This window comes from Camellia sinensis, unplaced genomic scaffold, assembly GCF_055761805.1.
Source record: "Camellia sinensis isolate YWXY unplaced genomic scaffold, ASM5576180v1 Unanchor1, whole genome shotgun sequence".
NCBI lineage: Eukaryota > Viridiplantae > Streptophyta > Magnoliopsida > Ericales > Theaceae > Camellia > Camellia sinensis.
This window is the reverse complement of record NW_028128987.1, coordinates 4,578,503-4,600,027: the sequence shown is the minus strand read 5'-3', so window position 1 is coordinate 4,600,027 and position 21,525 is coordinate 4,578,503. Positions and strand designations below refer to the sequence as shown.

Below are 21,525 nucleotides of genomic sequence, written 5' to 3'. Positions count from 1 at the left end.
TCAGAGTCAAATTGAGACAAATATTTCAAATTTTGAGAATTTTTGTAGATAATTTTTCTGCATACTTAACATCACAAGAGATAATGTATATTTTTGTGACATAATACAATGGTTTCTTTTTTCTTTTTCTTTTTTTAAATAGACATAGGTGGTGGAATTTGACTAAGAAGATCAAACGAACTGTATTCTTACACCAATTATTGACTAATCTCTCAATTTATTAAGAGTAATTTTTGTATGTAGATAAAATATATGATGCGGTGCGAAATGCTAAATATTAATAATTTTAAAATCTGTTGATTCAAACAAGAATACCGGAAGTAACATTCCTCTATAGACTCGTTGATTCACAAACAATATGGAGAATAAAGGGTCAACAATGGTTGATTCACAAAGAATATCCAAAGTTGGAACAAAAAAGTATAAACCTCGAGTATATTAATTCTCAAAAACTATCTCCCTTATCTTAAAGCTTATATCTTTATTCATAATGAACCCAATTTTTGTAAAATAAGAAACTAATAAAATAGAAATAAATTCAAAACTAATAATGTAAGAAAATTGCATCATATCAAATTAGGAAATTAAATAACTAAATAATTCTATAATATTCTGTACTGAATTAAAAAATTCCTAATCAACTATGAATTTTAAAATAATAAAATAAAAATATTTATTTTTTAAAATTCAGCTTGCATAATGATGCAACTGAATTTAAAAAAATATCATAATGATGCAAGCCGAAATTTAAAAAATAAATATTTTTATTTTATTATTTTGAAATTAATAGTTGATTATGAATTTTCTAATTTAGTATAGAATATTATAGAATTATTTAATTATTTAGTTTCCTGATTTGATATGATGCAATTTTCCTATTTTATTAGTTTCTTATTTTACAAAAATTTGATTTATTATAAATAAAGATGTAAGCATTAGGGCAAGGGGATAGTTTTGAAAGTTCATATATTTCAAGTTTTGTACTCTATTGTTTCAACTTTGGATATACTTTGTGAATCAACTACTATTGAGTTTTTATTTTCGGTATTCTTTATGAATCAATGAGTTTATAGAAGAATCTTACTTCCAGTATCCTTTTTTAATCAACAGATTTTAAGATTGTTATTATTTCGCGTTTTGCCATATCAATACATGCGTAATTTTTGTAAGTAGATAAGGTATATGTTATGTGGTATCTTCTACTACTGTGATTGATTTTGACAATAAAGTCTACTACATTTATATCGAGTGTTTAGATAATAACAGGGAGCATATCTACATTTATGATTAGCAAAAAACAATGCCATGTGTTATCGCATTAACATACAAGAATTTCTCATTAAAAGGACAACAAATTTTTAACCTATTCTCATGGCACTATATATTTAAAGCCAAAACATGCAAGAGGTGAGAGGGTAACCAAAATCAATTATGGGTTATATACTCTTGTCTCTCCTCCTTGTAATAGCTCAATCAAGAACAACAACAACAAATGGTAGTGAGGAAGCTTCAACACATAGTAGTTATGGCAGTGACTCTCTCAATCGCACCGGTTTTCCACCCGATTTTACCTTTGGCACAGCCTCTGCTGCTTATCAGGTTCCTTTATATCTACCTCAATTTACCGTATATTGTGGTTCATATTTGTGCTACTAGTTATGTTGTTTGGTTGCCCATCAAGAAAAAGTTATGTTGTTTGGTTTGTGCTTTTGATTTTTGTTTTTATTTTTAGAAAACAAAAACAAAAAATAAAAAAGTTCGGTGAATTGTTTCCCAAAACTTTTGGGGGATTTTGTTTTGAAATAACAATCTTTTACAAAACACCAAAAAATTATTATTTTTTTAATTTTGTAAACTGTTTTCGCACAAATGACATGTTTCAAATAGACAAGAGTTATTAATTTTTATGGAACCTAGGTAGGACTCACACAAATGAACTACTTAGATGTGTCTGAAGCAATTTTTTTCTTTTTTTTTTTTCTTTTTTCAGTACGAAGGTGCAGCAAATGAAGGTGGTAGAGGTCCTAGCATATGGGATACCTTCACGCATAGATATCCAGGTCTCATTTCTTCTTTAATTAATCTACTCATCAAATTATTTCCTTTATATACTCTTCTCTCTCCCTCTCTCTCTCTCTCTCTCTCATTTCATATCCCCTCTTACCTATAATTATCTATTACTTATAGATTATCACCTGACATTACTAATGTAATGCTTCAAAAATTAAAAAGTTTCATTTCAAGACCTTACTTCTTCCATTTATTTATTATTTTTTGTTTTTGAGTCTTTTAGGTGGGAGTTAAACAAGTATTGAGAATGACTTGTTTAGGATTACTCAAGTGAATTTGGTTTGCAATATTTTAGATTCAACAAATGTTTACAACTCAATTTGACTAAAATAAGTTAACTGAGCTTTATTTAAAATATACATATATATATATATATATATTAACTTGACAGAAAACTCAATAATCAAGCTTTATATGATTCGTTTGGGATGTGAGTTGGCTTTTTGGTTTTTTAGTTATTTTAGCTTGGCCTAAACAGTCTCGTTTAGGATGAGTTTTTTGGTTTTTTGGTTTTTTTTTTTACTTTTATGAGAAAAAAAAATGAAATAATTTTGGTTTGGATGTAACATTTTGTCTTATTTGGTTAAAAAACCTATTTTGTCTTTTTGTGACTATTTTAACCCCAACCCACCCCAATCAAACTTCCCAAACGAGTGCTATGCATCGCAAGCTCATTAAGATATATATATATATATATATATATATATATATGTGTGTGCGCGCGCACGCGCGCGCGCTTGCAATTCATAGGATTACATAATCCATGTAAACTTCACTTTTGTTAAACAGTAAAGACGACAAAATGAAAAAATTATAAATTATGCATTCTCTCCTTCAATTTTTTTATTTAATATATTTTCACTTCATACGAACAAATGTAAAACTATAATATTTTAAGATATTGAAAATTTCTGGCTATCTTGTTTATTGTATATTATATCAGGTTTGATAATCAAAATTTAATTGATTGTTTTCATCGACTCAATGAGATAAAATTTTGAGTAAAGTTCAATTTTGAAATTTTGAAGCTTTGGTTTAGTTATTATGATTTTCTTTTTTCCCCATCATATTATTATTATTGTTGGAAAATCAAGGAATACTATAATGTTTGGTAGACAAAAGTGTAGTTGTTTACGTAAGTTCAACGTAGGTCTCATTCATTTTGAATGTCAAAAATGAAAATTTTCAAGTTTGGCAATAGCATTCACATTAATTACTTCTTTTTTTAAAATTTTTTTAACCCCTCTATTAAATGATAATGACATAAGCTCAAAGTATTGACATTTGTTGTTTGTTTGTTTGTTTTTGTTTGTTTGTTTTGGAGTTTAGATCTTGGATTTGTAAAATAAAATTATACAGGAAAAAGAAAAAAGGGAGAAAAAATGAAGAAAAAAAATTAACTTCAATTGTATTTACTGTTTTTTTTTTCTTTTTATTTCATTAATTTCTCCACAAATTTAAAATTCAAACCCAATATTTGAGTTTTATCATGCCAAATATTCCTAAGATTTGAATAAGATTTAAAATTCCTAAGATTTCGTTTGAATTATAGATTTTGATATGAATTTATAAAGAAAAATGAAAAGGTGAATGAAATGTAAATGAATATATTGCACTTTTAATTTTTTTTGGATAAATTACAAATACACCCTATGAGATTTGATTAAAATACGAATCACGCCTGTGATTTTGAAAATTACATTCCACCCCCTGAGGTTTCTAATTTCATAACAAATTGCTTATTTTATTAATAAATCATCAAGTCAGTTAACCATTTTTAATGATGTTATAAATATGTTTCAATTAATAATTCAAGTAATTTTATTATTATATAGGAGAGCAATTATGAATTTCATTTTTTAGTTAATTCTGTTAAATAAAAAATTCTAAAAATGAGATATTTGTAACTTTCCAAACCACAAGGGACAGTTTTCCACTCAATTTTTCAGCAACTATTTTCGGCGTGTCCTTATCACCAAATAAAATTTTTCTTAGATTTAATTCTTTGTACCACTTTAGAATTGACTTTTCACCAATTTTCTCTGTATAGTAAAGGCCTAAATGATTACATAACCCTAAAATTAATATATTTGTTAAAAAATTGTAAGATATTATTAAATGAGCACATAATTACATGCATTCCTAACTCACGTGATAATTTCTATATTCATAACGAAACCATCTCGGCTATTTGTCTCTGCTCTCTACTCTCAAGTTTATATTATGTGGTTTCGGTGTCCTGCTCCAATAGTGGTATTTGTTATAGATAAATTTTATGGTACCACTCATTTTGGGGTGTGTCATGTACTCTTGTTTATGATTTTTATCATTTTTAGTTATAACTTATTGAAATTTTAGTCATAATATATTTATATACATTGTAGTATTAATTATGATTTATTATGATATTATTTTAATTATGACCTAAGATATGTGATTTTTGGTTATAATTTTTTTTTTTAATTATGACTCGCATAGGATTGAGTTATGACATTTGTGGTAATGAACCCCACAAATGTCATAACTTGAGAAGATGGTTAAAAACAGACTTTTTGATTTGGTTTGAACTTTTTGACTTTTTTTTGTGAAAAATAAAGTGGATTAAAAGTTAGAAAGTGGCTTTTAATCCACTTTCTAAAATAGTACACACTTTTTTGCCCTTTGTTTTATTGGGGGTATTTGGAAAGAAAGTTGGTGCTAAAATAGCCCACTAGGCTTCGTTTGGCAACTACATGATTTAGTTAAAAAGTCACTATAAGTTGTTACATCATTCTATTTACTTTTCTACACATCTTTTCATAAAAAGTCAAAAAGTTACTAAAACAGCTTATTCCCAAACGAGGCCTTAGACAAAATAAGATAAAATAATTAATAAGACAAAATGTCACATTCAATCCGTAATCATTTCATTTTTTCTCTCACAATCATCAAATCAATTACAAAAAAAAAGTCAATCAATTTCTCAAACACAACTTTTTTAACCAAATTAAAATAATAATAATAAAAAAAAACTAAATAGGCAACTTTTCAAATAAGACCATTATTAGATTATTTTTGTAAAGAGTTTAGTTGTTATGTTATTGTTGCTACCCCCCCCCCCCCCCAAAAAAAAATGGTAATAAGACTCAACATTAAAAAATTAAACAGCATAGCTGGGAAAGAAAAAATGTAACTTATCTTAAATTTGTGAATAATATAGCCCAAGTTGGATTCATATAATTCAAGTATAGCTTAGGTAGACAACTTTCATGACAACTCGACTTGACATAAACAGCCTCTCATCTTCACCCAACCAACAGTCAACAATGCTGGGACCTCCAGTGGGGTGACCCCAGCACCCTCACCTCCACGTGGGAGTTGTGAGAGTAAGACAAAAAAAAAATGAATAAATAAAAAATAATTTGAGTCAATCAAAAAACAGTGGAGGTATTGAGAGTTATCCCACTGGGGTCCAAGTCTTTTTTGACCAATAATTGAATCTGATAGAAACCATTCATAATAGACCTTTGATGTGATGTGGCAGGTAAAATACAGGATGGTAGTAATGGAGATGTGGCTATTGATTCTTATCATCGTTACAAGGTATACATCCATCTAAGCGTTATCAAGTTGTTTCCATAATTTGTTTTCAACTTCACAAAAGCATTAAATTACATGTTGGTCCATTTAAATATATATCCTAGGCAATGCTATATTTTTTAGATAAGCTGCTTGTATTTAAATTTAGGCTTATTGTGAACGGGCGACAAAGAATATGACAGCCTTTCAATTCCAAAACCCTCCTTCAATGTATTTAGGGATGCTTACAAGTCAATTTTATTGACCAAACTTATTTATTTGCAAGTCTTACTTCTTTTTTTTTTTTCCCTCATATATTAATATTCTCAAAATGCACTCCTCTCACCTTCTTGATATCCATTATCAACAATGTTAGAACTCCGTCCCTCCTCTAGCCAACAACCTCTGGCCACCCTCTCCGACCATCAGCCATCATCTTTGGTAGTTGTCTTCAACCACCAATGACCACCTCTGGTGTCTAGAGATATTTTTTCAATATTTCTCTAACAATTTTTATAGCAAAAACATCCATCTCCACCATGTCTAGGGGTGCACATTGGGCGAGCTTAACTTAAGCAATCCGATCTTAGCCCTAATTGTTTTAGGGCTTAGGTACAATATTTTTTAATTCGGTATGGATTTGAACAAAAAATTAAAAGTTCAAATTAAATTTGAGTCAGTTTGGGCAAAGACATCCCGAGCAATCCGAAACTCGAATTATATATATAGATTATAAAAATATACATAAAATTATTAGCCATTACATGATATTAAAGTAATTTAGATCATTATATTATATTGAATATATATTATATACACAAGTAACACAATACAAAATCTTTTTTCTTTTTTTTTTTCACTCATAAATTGTAAAAACTACGATAGTGGCATATCTCTTACATTATAAAAATTATTTGTTTTAATGTTATTAATGATTTTCTTAAAAAAAAATTGTAAATAGAGTTTAATTTTAATAAATTATTAATTTAGTTGCGCAAAAAAAAAAAAAAAAAGGAACCCACTAAAATTTATGTGCAATTCATGCAACTCGGGTTTAACTCGGATTTGGCTTAGGAAAACAAACTCAAGTTATAATTTGAGCCTGTGCAGGCCTGGACAGATCTTAGCGCAATTTAGATTAGGCTTAGACAACCTCCTAATCTAATTGAACTTATCCGAGTTGTAACCCTAGCAATATCACTACTCTCACCATCTCCTTAGATCAGGTGGTGACAATAGAAATGGATTGAGAAAGGGAAGGGAGAATGAAAATTTGGTAGTGATAAATTTAGGGTGAATTACACTAACAATCTTTAATTTGGGGCTCGTGTCACTTTGGTCCTTCATTTTTTTATTGTAACAAATTTGACCATAAATTTTAAATCTTGTTTCAAATAAGAACAATTGAAGATATCACTACTCAATTTCAAGGGCAAGTCTTCAATTTGATAAAATATAAACTAATTTGGATAAAAATAAATGTCAAAAAAATATTTTTGAATTTTTAAAAATTATTTCTACCCACCAAAGATAAAATTATGTAAAATTAATAAATCTTTTACGCATTTATTTATTTATTTTATCAAATTAATTTTTATTATATGTTTGGATGATGATCATGTAATGTGTAGTTGTTAAGCTTTTAATGTGTACTCAATATGTTTAATATATGAAATATTTTTAGTTTTGAATTTTTTGATTTGTTGGATTGATTTAATAATGATATCAAAGTAGTTGATATATTTGAGTTTTGAAAAAATAGAAACTAATTTAATGAAAATAAAAACAACCATCCATTACATAATCATCATCCAAACATATAATAAAAATCACCACTCTTGATTATTACAATTTTAATAAATACAACAAAAATAAGCCAAGAGTCTCAATACGTAACCAGTTATTTAATAGAAGTCCTAAAAGAACACTACTACCTAGTCTTGGTTTCAAATTGCAATGAAGTGAATTTTATATCATTGAAAATGTTTTTAAAAGTATGAATGAATGGTCTAGGTAAATTTAAAAGTATAGGAAATTTCCATGTAAAATTGCCTATGAAATCCAAATTCACCTTTGGGCTTAGAAGTTTCATATGAGGCTCAAATAAATTGTAAAGAGACTTACCATGGCTTTAGGTTCGAGCAGCCTGGACTGTTTCCAGCTTTTGACATTGGCCAATAATCCAATGATGGATTTCTAACTATTATAGCGCGTTAAAATGTAGTGTATACGCTTACATGAATACTGCTTACATAAATCTCACTGGCTTATGGTACTTGGAAATGTTGTAAATTTAACGGAAAAAATATAACATTTTTTCATAAATAAATTTTAGTTATACAATTGAATTGATTTATTGAAAAAAAAAAATTATTAGTTTATTTTTTCTCTAATGATGTTACAGGGAGATGTAGAGATCATGAAAGAAATGGGTCTAGATGCTTACAGATTCTCTATCTCATGGTCTCGAGTATTGCCACGTAAGATGATCAATTATGCAGTTTCTCTAAATGTTGTCAAATATACATTATATATATACAAGGAAGAATGGTCCTATCTTTTTTTTTTGAAACAGCAAGAAAAAGACTTTATTGATGGAAAACTAGTACGATGTACAAAGTGAATTACATCAATAAAGACAAGAGGGAGGTGCATAGGCATCACAATGGGCTAGATCATCCCAACGAGGTTGGCACCAAACTAGCTCATCCTATCATTTGCTAGCACCCCCAGAGTTGGTGAGAGACCAATGAGCAAACACCAACATAACACTCTCGAACCTCTCTCTATTATCACCACTATTAACAGAGGTCCTTAAGCATCCAACAGAATTTTGTTCTACCTGAAACACTCCCAGGACTCCCAGGACTCACACCAATTCAGACCATCACAGCCCTTGAGTTGGCATAAGAAACCTACTGCAGGACATAACAGCCCACCTTATCCATCCACCTGCAGGACCACACCCAAACTTACCCAAGATGGGCACACAACAATCAACCCAGATGACAGCAGTAAGCACCAGCAGATAAAAAAAAACAGAAACAGACCCTTTGCATAGCAGAACAGAACAGACCCTTGCGCTTACCATTGCAGCCACCAGCAGCAACCATCATAATAGAAACAGAACAGGCCCTTTAGATAATACAACCTTACATTCTCCTACCCAAACAAAATCTGATTTGCTCCAGATTATGCAGAAAATCAGTTACAGAAAAAGGAAGATCCGAGGACGTGGCTTTTAACCAGATTGCTAGCCTAATAATGATAACTTCAAGAAGTTCTACCATGTTAGGTTGAGAATCTTGGAAGATGCACTCGTTCCTGTGCTTCCAAATGGACCAGAGAGCCACCAAGGGGATAGCATTCCAAATTATTTTTTCAGCTTTCATGACCTTGCTTCCAGCCCACCACTGCAGTAAGCCATCAACAGTTTGAGGCACTACCCAGAGGGCTCCCCACCATTGCAGGAGACCCGTCCAAACTCTCCAGACCGAAGGGCACCAGATCAGCACATGTTGAACTGTTTCTTGTTCAGCTTTGCAGAAAATACAGACAGTGGCAGCACTATCCTCCAGCACACCAATTCTGTGCAAGAACACTGAAGTTTTTACCTTATGCTTCCATGCGAGCCATCCAAAAAATTGAACTTTAGGTGGAAGGTACTTAATCCACACTAATCTGCTAGAATTATTGACTTCACCATGCTCAACATCAGTATGCTTGTATAAGGTTGAGACAAAAGACTGACCAGATTTGGAAGCTAACCACAAAACACTGTCTTTCACAAGCAGATTCAAGACAGGACTAGGACTGGTAAAGAGGTTCAGATTGAGGAGTTCTTCTTGTTCCCATTGAAATAAGGCCCTTCTGAAGCTAATCACCCAATTTTCAGAGTTTCCCCTTTTATCAGCATAATCCCTTAGAGTCCCATCCTTCTCATTTGACAACCTGAACAATCTAGGGAAAGATTCTTTGAGGCTAGCTCCACCAGTCCAGCAATCATGCCAGAAGGGCACTCTACAACCATTACCCACTCTAATCTGAAGGTTATTAATATAAAATTGCAGAAGGCTGACATTTTGATTTGCTGCCCCCAATATATCACCCCAAATCTTGGATACTCTACCTCCTGAATGAATATCTGGACGCCAATTTCCACCTTCAGCTTTGTATTTGCATACTAACACCTGCTTCCACAGAGCTTGTTCCTCATTGGCATACCTCCACCACCACTTCATTAATAAACAAACATTCATGTCTCTGATTCTTCTAACACCCAATCCCCCATGCTTAGTACTTTTAGTTACCTCATCCCATCTCACTAGATGAACTTTTCTCTTAAGTTCAACTCCACCCCACAGGAATGAAGCTTGTAACTTTTCAATTTCTTTTGCTATCCCTTCTGGAATTTTGAACAGAGAGAGGTAGTACACCGGCAGACTAGATAACACTGATTTAATTAGTGTTAATCTTCCCGCAAAAGAGAGAAGTCTCCTCTTCCAACCAGCAAGCCTGTGCTTTATCCTATCCAAGACAGGCTTCCAGAACACCTTTCTATGGGGGCTTGCTCCCAGTGGCAACCCCAGATACTTGATTAGTGTTGACTTAACTTTACAGTTTAGCATACCTGCGAACTCATGAAGCCCAGATTCAGAGATACCAAACCCACAAATAACACTTTTGTGGTAATTTATTTTAAGCCCTGAAACAATTTCAAAACACCTAAGGATCCTTTTTAAATTAAGCACTTCTGACCATACAGCATCACAAAACAACAAAGAATCATCTGCAAATTGAAGATGTGACACAACCACATTATTGTCACCAAAAACTACTCCTTTTAGCAGCCCCAACTCCCTAGCTCTCATCAGTAACATGTTCAATCCTTCTGCAGCCAAGTTGAAAAGGAAGGGGGATAGTGGGTCCCCTTGTCTGAGACCTCTTTCAGGACTGAACTCCTTAGTTGGTGAGCCATTAACGAGGATGGAGATTCTAGCTGAAGAGAGACAACTTTTTATCCAAGAGATCCACTTCGCTCCAAAGCCAAAGCTAGATAGCATTGAGAATAGGAATTCCCAGTTGAGTGAATCATAAGCCTTCTCAAAATCAATCTTGAGAATTAGTCCTTTTCTCTTAGTTTTTTTCCACCCATCCACTATTTCATTTGCAATCAAAGCCCCATCGAGTATGTTTCTACCTCCTAGGAATGCTGATTGTGCTTCACCAATTACATCTGACATGACTTTTTTTAGTCTACTAGCAAGAACCTTGGAGAGTATTTTATACACTGACCCTATAAGACTAATGGGTCTAAACTCACTTAAGTTGGCTGCATCAATTTTCTTAGGTATAAGGGTGATGAAAGAGTTGTTAAAGCCTTTAGCCAATCTGCCCCTGTCATGAAAATCTGTGAAAAAGAGCATCACATCTTCTTTGAGCACCTTCCAGAACTTCTGGAAAAATAGCAAGTTGAAACCATCTGGCCCCGGGGCTTTGTTGCCATTACAGTTTTTTTCTAAGAGAAAAGGACTAATTCTAAGAGAAAAATAGCGAAGTGGTTTCATTTGCTTGTGTTCAAATTAGTCCTTCCAGAACTTCTCTTAGTTTTTTTCCACCCATCCACAAGCAAATGAAACCACAATTGTAACAAAGAATATGTGAAAAATGGGCTCAAATGAAGATGTAAAAAGAATGTGAGACCCAAAATGAGATTATAATCATTTGATTTGAGTAATACTAGGCATCAAACAAAAAAGGAGAAAAAATTGATAGAAGTTATGAACTAGGATGATCCAATCAGTGGTTACCATACTATTTTTTTTTTTTTATCTTTCTTACCTATATTTGCATAATTTTTGGATGATACTTGTAATATTTCTAGGTGGAAAGCTAAGTGGTGGAGTGAACAAGGAAGGAATCAAATATTACAACCACCTTATAGATGAGCTCTTGGGAAAAGGTTATGATTCAACTCAATCGTGTCATCATTAACTATCTTTTTTAATAGCCTCAAAATTATCTTATATTCTTATGCTGACATTTGTAGGTATAAAGCCATTTGTGACCCTTTTCCATTGGGATCTTCCCCAAGCATTGGAAGATGAGTATGGTGGTTTCTTAAGTCCAAAAGTTGTGTAAGTAATAATATATTCATCTAATGATTTAATTTTTTAGCTTAGTCAATTTGTGATATTTGTATATATTTAAACTAGATAGAAGCATATAAAAATTTCTTATTTTTGTTTTTAAATTAAATTGTTGGTTCATACTGAATATATATATATATATATGAAGGGAATAAAGAAAATTGCTCTATCTCTTATAGTTTTGAGATGGTTAATCTCTTCATTTAAAATCACAATATGCTCTTAATTGTTGAGTTTTTGTTTTTCTTCTTTGTTTTTGATGGTTGTCAAATGGTTTATTTAAGTCAAACTAGGGTGAACAGTTGAATCCTTTATTTTCATCGCAAAGGCTTGCAAATGAGACAGCTCAATTTATTTTTTAAGAATTAAAAATAAAAATCATAAAATTTGATGAAAAAATTAGAGTATTATACTTTCTAATAATATATATATATATATATATTACAAAACATTTCCATATGAAACGTGGACTTTAGCGGACATGAGATGCCTGCTGCACAACAGGGATTCTGTGATCCAAAAACAGCACCGTTTTGTTTTCACTTTTTTTTTTTTCTTCTTTTAATTGTTTTATTTGCTCACTTTATGTATGGCAATTTTTCCACTTTTGACCTTTAATTTTATTTTTTTATTTTTTTTCACTTTAACTCTACATGTTTTAAGTTTTTGTTCAAAATTAAACAAAAAAATGTTATGTTAATTGCCACATGATAAAAAAATATATTACTATATTGAAGTTTGGATTTATGTTAAATTTGTGAATTATATATAATAAAATATATTTATGTCACATGACTGTTAATATATCATTTTATATTTAATTTTGAACGTAAGTTAGCTTTTAGAGTTTTTTTTTTTTTTAAATGAAACATGAAGAGCTAAAGTGGGGGATAAAATTTAAGGAACAAAGTGTAAAAATGACCAAACTTAAAGGGACAAAGTGTATGTACCTTAATTGTCCACTACAAATTTAAATTATGGAAGTATTTCTTAGTACATAGTATTTTTTTTAAAAATACATTAAAAGATACGCATAATTAAAAATGTGCAAATCATATTATCTTGAATGTGGAGCACTAAATTTAAATTTGCACCATACAATTTTTTTTTTTATATTTAAATAGTACATATTCAAATTTTGAATAAATTTCAAATAGTTTTTTAAATATTATTTTAGTACACTACATTTCTTTAATCTATTTATAATCTTTCTTTATAATTTATTTTTCTTACTGTATTAAAAATTAGGGTCATATTAATGACAATTTAAGAAATTTTAATAAGAAAAAGAAAGCCTCAAGAAATTTAAAATCTCAATACAATTTTTACATAATTTAAAACATTGTAACGTATTTGTGTCATATTCCAACATTGATGATCGACTTTATAGGGATGATTTCAAAGGCTTTGCAGAACTTTGCTTCAAAGAATTTGGTGATAGGGTGAAGCACTGGATCACCTTGAACGAGCCGTGGTCATATAGCATGAGTGGGTACGCAGTTGGTAGCTCTGCACCAGGTCGATGCTCTTCATGGCTACAATTAAACTGTACTGGTGGGGATTCAAGCACTGAGCCATATATTGTATCACACCACGAACTTCTCGCTCATGCAACTGCAGTAAATTTGTACAAGCGAAAGTATCAGGTCTCACTTGAAAACCCAAGGAAACTACATATATAATTCACATTATTATCAAAGAGTTCTAAAGTATATGCTAATTTTAATGCTACTTCCTAACCATAGTCGATGGAAACTAAAGTAATTTTATGTTTAAGAATAGATTTGCTACATATGATAAATTTTTGATACAAATATATTAGATAGTTTTGAGTTACTCAAATGATGGAAATGTAAACAGACATCACAAAAGGGAAAGATTGGAATTACACTCGTATCACATTGGATGGTACCTTACTCAGAAGAAAGACAAGACCGCACTGCTGCACTAAGGGCCCTTGATTTTATGTTAGGATGGTGAGTGTTTTATAATTGTCCTTTTTGTGATAATGCATATATGGTACTGAACAATATTGTCATAAGTAGGGTCATCAATTTATAATATGTCCTAACTATGTTTTTCCTTGTGTATTGGAGGTTTATGGACCCTCTAACAACTGGCGACTATCCACATACAATGCGGACTCTTGTGGGAAAAAGACTTCCTAAGTTCTCCAAAGAACAGTCCAAGATGTTAAAAGGATCATTTGATTTTCTCGGACTGAACTATTACACCGCTAATTATGCAGCATATGCACCAAACTCCAATAGTGTAAATGCCAGTTTTTTAACAGATTCTCAGGTTAACCTTACAAGTAAGTTCAAAGTTTTGTACCATTAATTAAAAACATTATTATAACTTAATATGTGCTAACTAGACATGATTCTTTTGTTATGCTAGCTAAGCGAAATGGGGTTCCTATCGGTGCTATGGTAAGAAGTAGAAATTTAAGCAATTCTTCTTGTGGAGCTTGTTTAAATTTAATATATTTACCAACTTGCATATGAATAGAAAATTTTCATAATCAACTCTATAACTTTACGTGATCTTACAGGCTGCTTCAACTTGGCTTTTTGTTTATCCAAGAGGCATTTATGATATTCTTCTCTACGTGAAGAAAAAATATAATAATCCTCTTATTTATATCACGGAGAATGGTAATCAATTCATTAATAATTTTGCATTAACATAAAATTGTTTCATTTAGTAACATATAAATCTAATAAATTTGTAATTACAAATTAAGTTTACACTAAACATTCTTAGCCCATTCATTTCAGGGATTGATGAGGCAAATAATGCTACATTATCACTTGAAGAAGCCCTTGCCGACAACATGAGGATACATTACTATTATCACCATCTTTCTTTCCTTCTACAAGCAATCAAGTAAGTTCTGAAGGTGACTAATAAATAATGTTGCATTTACAAAATATATGAGTGCGAAAGTTACACTTCAAGAAATTTAAAAAAAAAAATAAAAAATTATTACATATGAAGTTTGTTGTTGATTTTGTTTTTCATATAGGGATGGTGCTAATGTGAAAGGATATTTTGCATGGTCACTGTTGGATAATTTTGAATGGAGCTCGGGTTACACAGTTCGTTTTGGCATCAACTATGTAGATTACAAAAATGGTTTGAAAAGATATTCCAAACTTTCAGCCAAATGGTTCAAGAATCTTCTAAAAAATGGAGACATATGATTGAAAATGTAATTCTCCAATAATTTTACATCCTACAAATGTATTAGTAAAATAAGTTAGATTCTTCTCTACACTTTGTAATGATCTCTAGCAACATTGTTTATGCTTTTAAACATAATTTAATGGTGATGCAAGAAAGAGATGTAACCGAAATAAATCAATAACAGTTATCAAAAAATCTTTTACATTTCACAAACCAAAATTATCAAGAATAGACCAACTATTATTATTAGAATGCATATAGTGATCACGATCACAAATTTAGCTAATACTAAACAAATTTGCCTTCAAATAAAGAATATTCTCCAGTCTAGATAGACCAAGAGAAACCATTGTTTACTTTTTCAAGGATTCGTGCACGATTGCCATTTTCAAAGGTCACATTCTCATGACTTTCCTTGAAAAAGCCAAACAACTAAGGAGCACTAACAGGTCAGTTTGGCATTCTTAGGTATTTTGGTTTTGCCTATTAGTTAGTTTATGATTTTCTAAGTTTGAAATTTTCTTATGATCCAAAAAAATTTATTTAAGAAGAAAATTTAGTGTATTGAATAATTACATGAACGAAGATGATGCAATAATAAAATAATTCAATATTTCATGTGTGACATTATCTGTCAAGTGATGCTAAGGTTTTACTTATTGTATTATCGATTACTTCTAAAAAATTGGGAATAGATTAAAAGAGTGTTGGGCTTAGATTACAAATTTTTAGAGTTAAAAGTTATTGGGATAATTTTTTTACAAATTTGAGCAACCTTGCTGTAGATTTGCCTTTCTCCGCGCCCCCTTTCGGAAGGTTTGAAAAGAAGGCCTCACAGTTCGGACTTCTGCGGTTCTGAATCTAGTCTCACAAGTGCAATGTGAAACTGATAAACAGTAAAAGAGTCTAAATCCGACAAATCTTTTTGGAAAATCTATTTTAAATCAAATAATGCCAAAATTGGACAGATTTGCCAGATACAGAGTCACCACCTAAATAGTTTTTAATTTGAAAAAATTTAGAAAATCCTGACTTGTGCCAAAGGCTACATATCCGTTATCACCAAAGTTGTTTTGACTCGGGAACTTAGGCACGAAGGGGAAAAGTCACGAATTGAGCACCCTTTCTCGTCCGATCAAAAGATCATCCTCTACTAATTATGATATGATTTTTATGTACATTACGTGCTCTTGTTCCGATTATTAGACTAGCTTTACTATGTGATATGCACAAGCAAGTATAGACTAGTTTGCTCAATTTGGAATAATTCAACTCATGTTTGTTTGTGAAAATAGTTTGAATTTGTCACTTTAAGTGGGCTTAAAAGTTGCAGATTTGCCACCAAACATAATGGACTTAAAACATGATTTACCACTCAACAAAGTAGGCTTAAAACGCACATTTATTGAATCGTTCCAATTCAAACAACAAGCTTTCATCCACAGGCATTCATGCAGTTTAGCATTTAAGCACATAGCCTCATGGTAAGCATGCTAATCATCGCAACATTGACATTCATGCGAGTATGCTAAAGCGTAAAACTCACATAGTACTCCAAGCTAGGAAAATATGAGTTAGTGAAATATGCATGATTCATAACTATACAGATGCCTAATGCAACATATGCAATATGCAATTAATAGACTCGGCTACTAATATGACATATGGCTTGATTTGAACAACATGTGATCGAACATGTATTCAAATAAGTATATTGAAATGACAATACAGTTTGAATGATGCACCGAGCATCAGTGCATGCAATACAAATGAATGGATGCAAGCATAAGGCATAAGGTATGTTAATCGAAATATATCCATAATCTAACTATCGAAAGCGATTAAATAAAAGAGAGAAAGATGTGGGGTTGGAAAACATATGCACACGCACGCACACTTATTACAATATTATGCCCTCGCGAATGAGGGTCCGAATAAATAAGAGCTAAGCTAATTAGACTAATTATTACAAATCAAATGAATAACTAGTTAAGCTAATCACTAATTATTACAACACTTTAACTAACTAGCAAACTAACTACTCACTCTACTCCAAAATAATGGTCCATTTTGGGGAATGTAACTTTTTTTGATAGTATAATTATTGCACTTTAAAAAAGTTGATTTTTCAAAATTACCCTTTTGATAGTACATTTTTTGGGAATATCAATGTCATAATTGTACTTTTCATATTGTTTATTAATTTAAAAGAAGGGCAAAATAGGAAATTTATATTATTTTTGTATTTGATTTTTGAAGAGGGACTAATATTTTGGGATAATAAAAAATGGAATAAAGGACTAATATTTTGGGACAGAGGGAGTGATTAATTTACAACACAAATACGAGTAAACTAAGCAACTAACATTCCTAACTATACTGCCACTACTCCGCCTTGGGAAGTGAAAGATGCACATGCTCAGTTTTGGCCCGAAAAGACCTCCGTTTTGCTCTTGAAAGTTTCTGTTTGTAGGGTTGAGCATTTCTAGAAAGTTTCTTCTTCACCTTACCAAATCTTTGCTGAGATTTACATCAGTGGCCTACCGGCTATGGAGGGAAGCTGCCGGCCATTTGCCGGCCAAGGAGGTGTCCTGCCCGCCAGAAATGATGCACTGCCAGACATAATGGTAGTCTGCTGGCCACTGATGCATTGGATCACCATGCTACAACATGGCACAAATAGAGAAAAAAGAAGGTTTTTCCAAGGCTTTGTTTGTACTGTATCCCTCCTTATTATCTCAATATCTCAAAGAAGTGACATATTTAGATCCAAAAACCACCAATCAAACAAGTTCATTGCATGATGGCCAAAGATCCAAGTTGTACAATTTCGATAAATGCACAAATATGACCGACAAGATCACCACCCTATCATGCATGATCAAGGGCAATGGAGACCTAGGAAAGTGGTACATTTCATCACTTTTGAGTATGAAATGTCCCATTTTCTTTGTGTTCAAATTAATGTCCGATTTGAACACATACAATGCAACAGAAAGACATCCTTATCTTGTCACTTTTACTTGTCAATTTTGTTTACACATTTTAATTACCAAATCATTCTTTAATCAATTTGTCCATTGGTGAGTATCTTCTAAGATGAAGGAAATATCAACCAAGGGACAATGTAAGGCAAGAGAGAGATCATGCCTTTGATAATGAACCCTAAAAAAGGATTAAACCATTGAGCATGACCTCAATCTCAAGCTTAAAGGATCCCAAGTTTGACACAATCCTAAAAAATAAGTGAAAGAATGAAGTAAATGGGGAGGTTGTAGAGATTTAGGTGCTGAAATTGAGTGATAAAAACACTAAAAACATGTAGCCAAGTCACACCAATGATGTTTAAAGCCTTAAAACAACAAGCTAGTGCAAGGATTTACACTACAACTACACAAAACAAAGTTCAAATGAACCAAACAGTCCAAAACAGAACTAAAACAAGCTATTTTAGAGGCTAAAAGATGCTAGACTTAAGCTAACTTAAGCTAGAAAAATATGCTAACATGTAAGACTAACTAAGCATGCAAACAAGACACAAGGGGGGGGAGGTTAACCCCTCCAATTTTGGACTTCAAAATGAGATTTTTGCCACTAAAAAACCTCTGAAATTCAGTGGTTAAAAGGCCTAAAAAGGTTGGTTTGAAAATGATGGATAAAGACACAAAAGCTTTATAAACTAAGAAACAAGAAGGGTGAACCACCCCCTAACTAAAAAAGGGCTCAAACCACCATTTTTAAGCCACAAAAACAGAGCTTTTTACAGTTCAAAAACAGCCCCAAAAACAATTGAAAAAGATAGAAAAACAAGTATTGAAAACAAGATAACAAGACTAGTATTCTACCTCTTGAAGAAAAGAACACTTTAGGCACAAGTTCAAGCCAAAACCATCTTCAAGAGCTCCAAGAAGGCCCTAAGGAACCTCAGCTCAAAGGTGAGAGAATTTGGTTAGGATAAGTAGGCAAAAGTGTAGAAAAACTAGGCAAACACACACAATTTTACAAGAGAGAGAGAGAGAGAAATCTAGAGAGAGAGAAAATTTATATGTCTCAAATTTTTTTAACCCCCACACATGAGAGAGATGGGTTCTATATATAGAAAACACAAATTTCCCTCACAAACATCCAGCCACACACGTGTAAGAAGATGTATGAATCTATGCAAATAGCTTACACAAAATATCACAAAATATATGCAGCATACAATGGTGGCCGGCCGGCCATCAGTGGTGGCCGGCAAGGCTTCATTAATGGCAGGCAATGCACATCAATGGCCGGCAAAGGAGAAGTGGTGGCCAGCAGGCTCCATGGATGGTCGGCAGGCCATTAGAAACTTCAAGCTTAAAAGACCCAGGCCTGGTCCAAAGATGAGACAAAATGGATATAGGGTTTGAAATGCTCAAAGCTATGGCATTTTGCTAGAGACTTCGAGCGTTTAGCAATCAAACAAACTCATCATCAGATGTACTTGCAAGAACATCCAAGTCTTAAAGGGCCGTAAAAAATGGGGTGCCTACAGTCACTAGATTGTAGAAGTTGTCGCTTTTTGGCCGAACCCTGTCGAGTATAGCGGCCATTTGGTATGCCAAGCTTGAAAACTCTGTGAAGAGAAATTGAGAGGAAATGGCCGAGGCCTTCATAGCACAGTACTCCTATAATACTCAGATCGAGGTCACTACTCGTGATCTCGAAGCAACTCGCCAGGAGCCGAAGGAGGGCTTCTCAGATTTTGTGACCCGATAGAGGGCCAAGGCCTCTATGATGACTATTAGGCCATCTGAGAAGGATCAGATCCGAATGGTGTTCTGTAATTTGTAATGGAGACTATTACAAAAGATGATAGTCTTGCCTTTGCCTACATTTGTTGAGTTCCACGAAATAGGGGTTCAAATTGAGGATGCGATGAAGCAGGGGCTAATAGACCATGAGAAAGAATAGCCCAAAAAGCCCTTTACACGCAGCTCCATGTTGTCTTTGGAGGAGTGCGAGTGCTTAGTCGCTTTATTAAAAGATTTCAAAGATGTTTTCGTGTGGTCCTACGAAGACATGCCTGGAATCGATCCTAAGATTATACAACATCAGATCCCTCTTGACCCCGAGACCCGACCCGTCAAGCAGAAGCTTCGGAGAATACACCCAGATTGGGCTTTGAAGATTAAAGAGGAGGTCACCAAGCAGATAGACGCAGGGTTTTTGCTAGTATCTGAGTATCTAACTTGGTTGGCTAACATCGTTCTAGTGCCAAAGAAAGATGGCAGAATTCGAGTGTATGTGGATTTCAGAGATCTGAACAGAGCCAGTCCGAAGGACGACGTTTCTTTACCGTACATTGACGAATTGGTGGACTTCACCGCAGGCCATGCGTTGCTCTCCTTCATGGATGGATTTTCTGGGTATAACCAGATTCTAATGGCACCCGAAAATAGAGAGAAAACCGTTTTCACTACGCCGTGGGGAACCTACTGCTATAGGGTGATGCCGTTTGGGCTGAAGAATGTCGGGGCTACCTATCAATGGGTTGCAACCACAATTCTGCATGACCTGATCCATAAAGAGGTTGAGGTGTACGTGAACGGCATAATTGTCAAGTCCAAGGAAAGAGAGGGCCACTACACTGCCATGAAGAAATTCTTTCAACGGATCAGAGAGTACAAATTGAGGTTAAATCCACAGAAGTGTACTTTTGGCGTAACAGCAGGGAAAATGCTGGGTGTCTTGATCACATAGAGGGGCATCGAGGCAAATCCTTGCAAAATCAAGGCCATCCTAGAAATGGCACCACCAAGGACTGAAAAGGAGGTGCGAGGCTTTCTGGGTAAAGTGCAATTCATAAGACGGTTTATTTCCACTAAGATGGTTTATTTCCTCACACCCTCTTGACCGAAAATGCTCTCTCTCTCTCTCTCTCTAGGTGCTTTCCCTCTTTAGATCTGAGCCTTTTACGCGTTTTCCAACGCCCCACATAAACTTTATTCGCTAAATCCTTCTAGTTCTCTTCACTTTGAACCGATTGGAATTTGATTTTGACGATTCTTTCCTCATTTCCACCATTCTACGCTCATTCCCTGTGAGTTTCTCTCGAGTTCTGTGCACTTTTCCCGGCTTTGACTTTTTCCTTCATTTTCTCTCTCTTAGGGTTGACTTTTTCCAAGTTTACCTCTTTTTCTTCACTTTTCGCCTATCTCACACCTATTTTCAGATGGCAGACGATTTTTCTCAAGATGGGGCTTCTCCCGAGCTTTCCCAGTAAACTTTGAGGTGGACATCAAGGCCGAGCCAGATGTCGAGCCAGAGTCGTTCCGCTAAGTGTACGACTTTTTGATCCAGCGAGGTATCATCCTCAAACACACATATTGCCCACTACCGAAGGCATCAGATGTTTTACTAATTTCGTTGATGACGCGCCAGAGGACCTCCTGTTGTGGGAGCCAAAGTCTCATTTATTGGCCATTGCCATTGAGGTACGAACTCTGTTTTTATGCATTTCTGTCCTTAATTGTTCGCATTTCTTGCATTGCTTTCATTTGACTGTGTCTTATACACTGCCTTGATTTGATTG

At 33.3% G+C, this 21,525-nt stretch overlaps 1 protein-coding gene across 2 annotated transcripts; it reads left to right on the top strand.

Annotated features, from left to right (window-relative positions):
• Positions 1–1,376: 1,376 nt before the first annotated feature.
• On the top strand, positions 1,377–15,185 carry LOC145814217 (beta-glucosidase 12-like). 2 transcript variants are annotated; one of them, XM_082910773.1, is made up of 13 exons: positions 1,377–1,599; positions 1,991–2,060; positions 5,594–5,652; positions 8,033–8,108; positions 11,513–11,590; positions 11,678–11,765; positions 13,168–13,423; positions 13,638–13,753; positions 13,874–14,091; positions 14,178–14,209; positions 14,332–14,434; positions 14,558–14,666; positions 14,806–15,185. In XM_082910773.1, exons 1-13 carry the CDS (start codon positions 1,432–1,434, stop codon positions 14,981–14,983), a joined length of 1,551 nt encoding a protein of 516 aa, XP_082766899.1. In that variant the 5' UTR covers positions 1,377–1,431; the 3' UTR covers positions 14,984–15,185. The 2 variants fall into 2 exon arrangements, with proteins under 2 accessions (XP_082766899.1, XP_082766900.1); XM_082910774.1 differs by lacking the exons at positions 5,594–5,652; positions 8,033–8,108 and having other exon boundaries at positions 1,401–1,599.
• Positions 15,186–21,525: the final 6,340 nt, after the last annotated feature.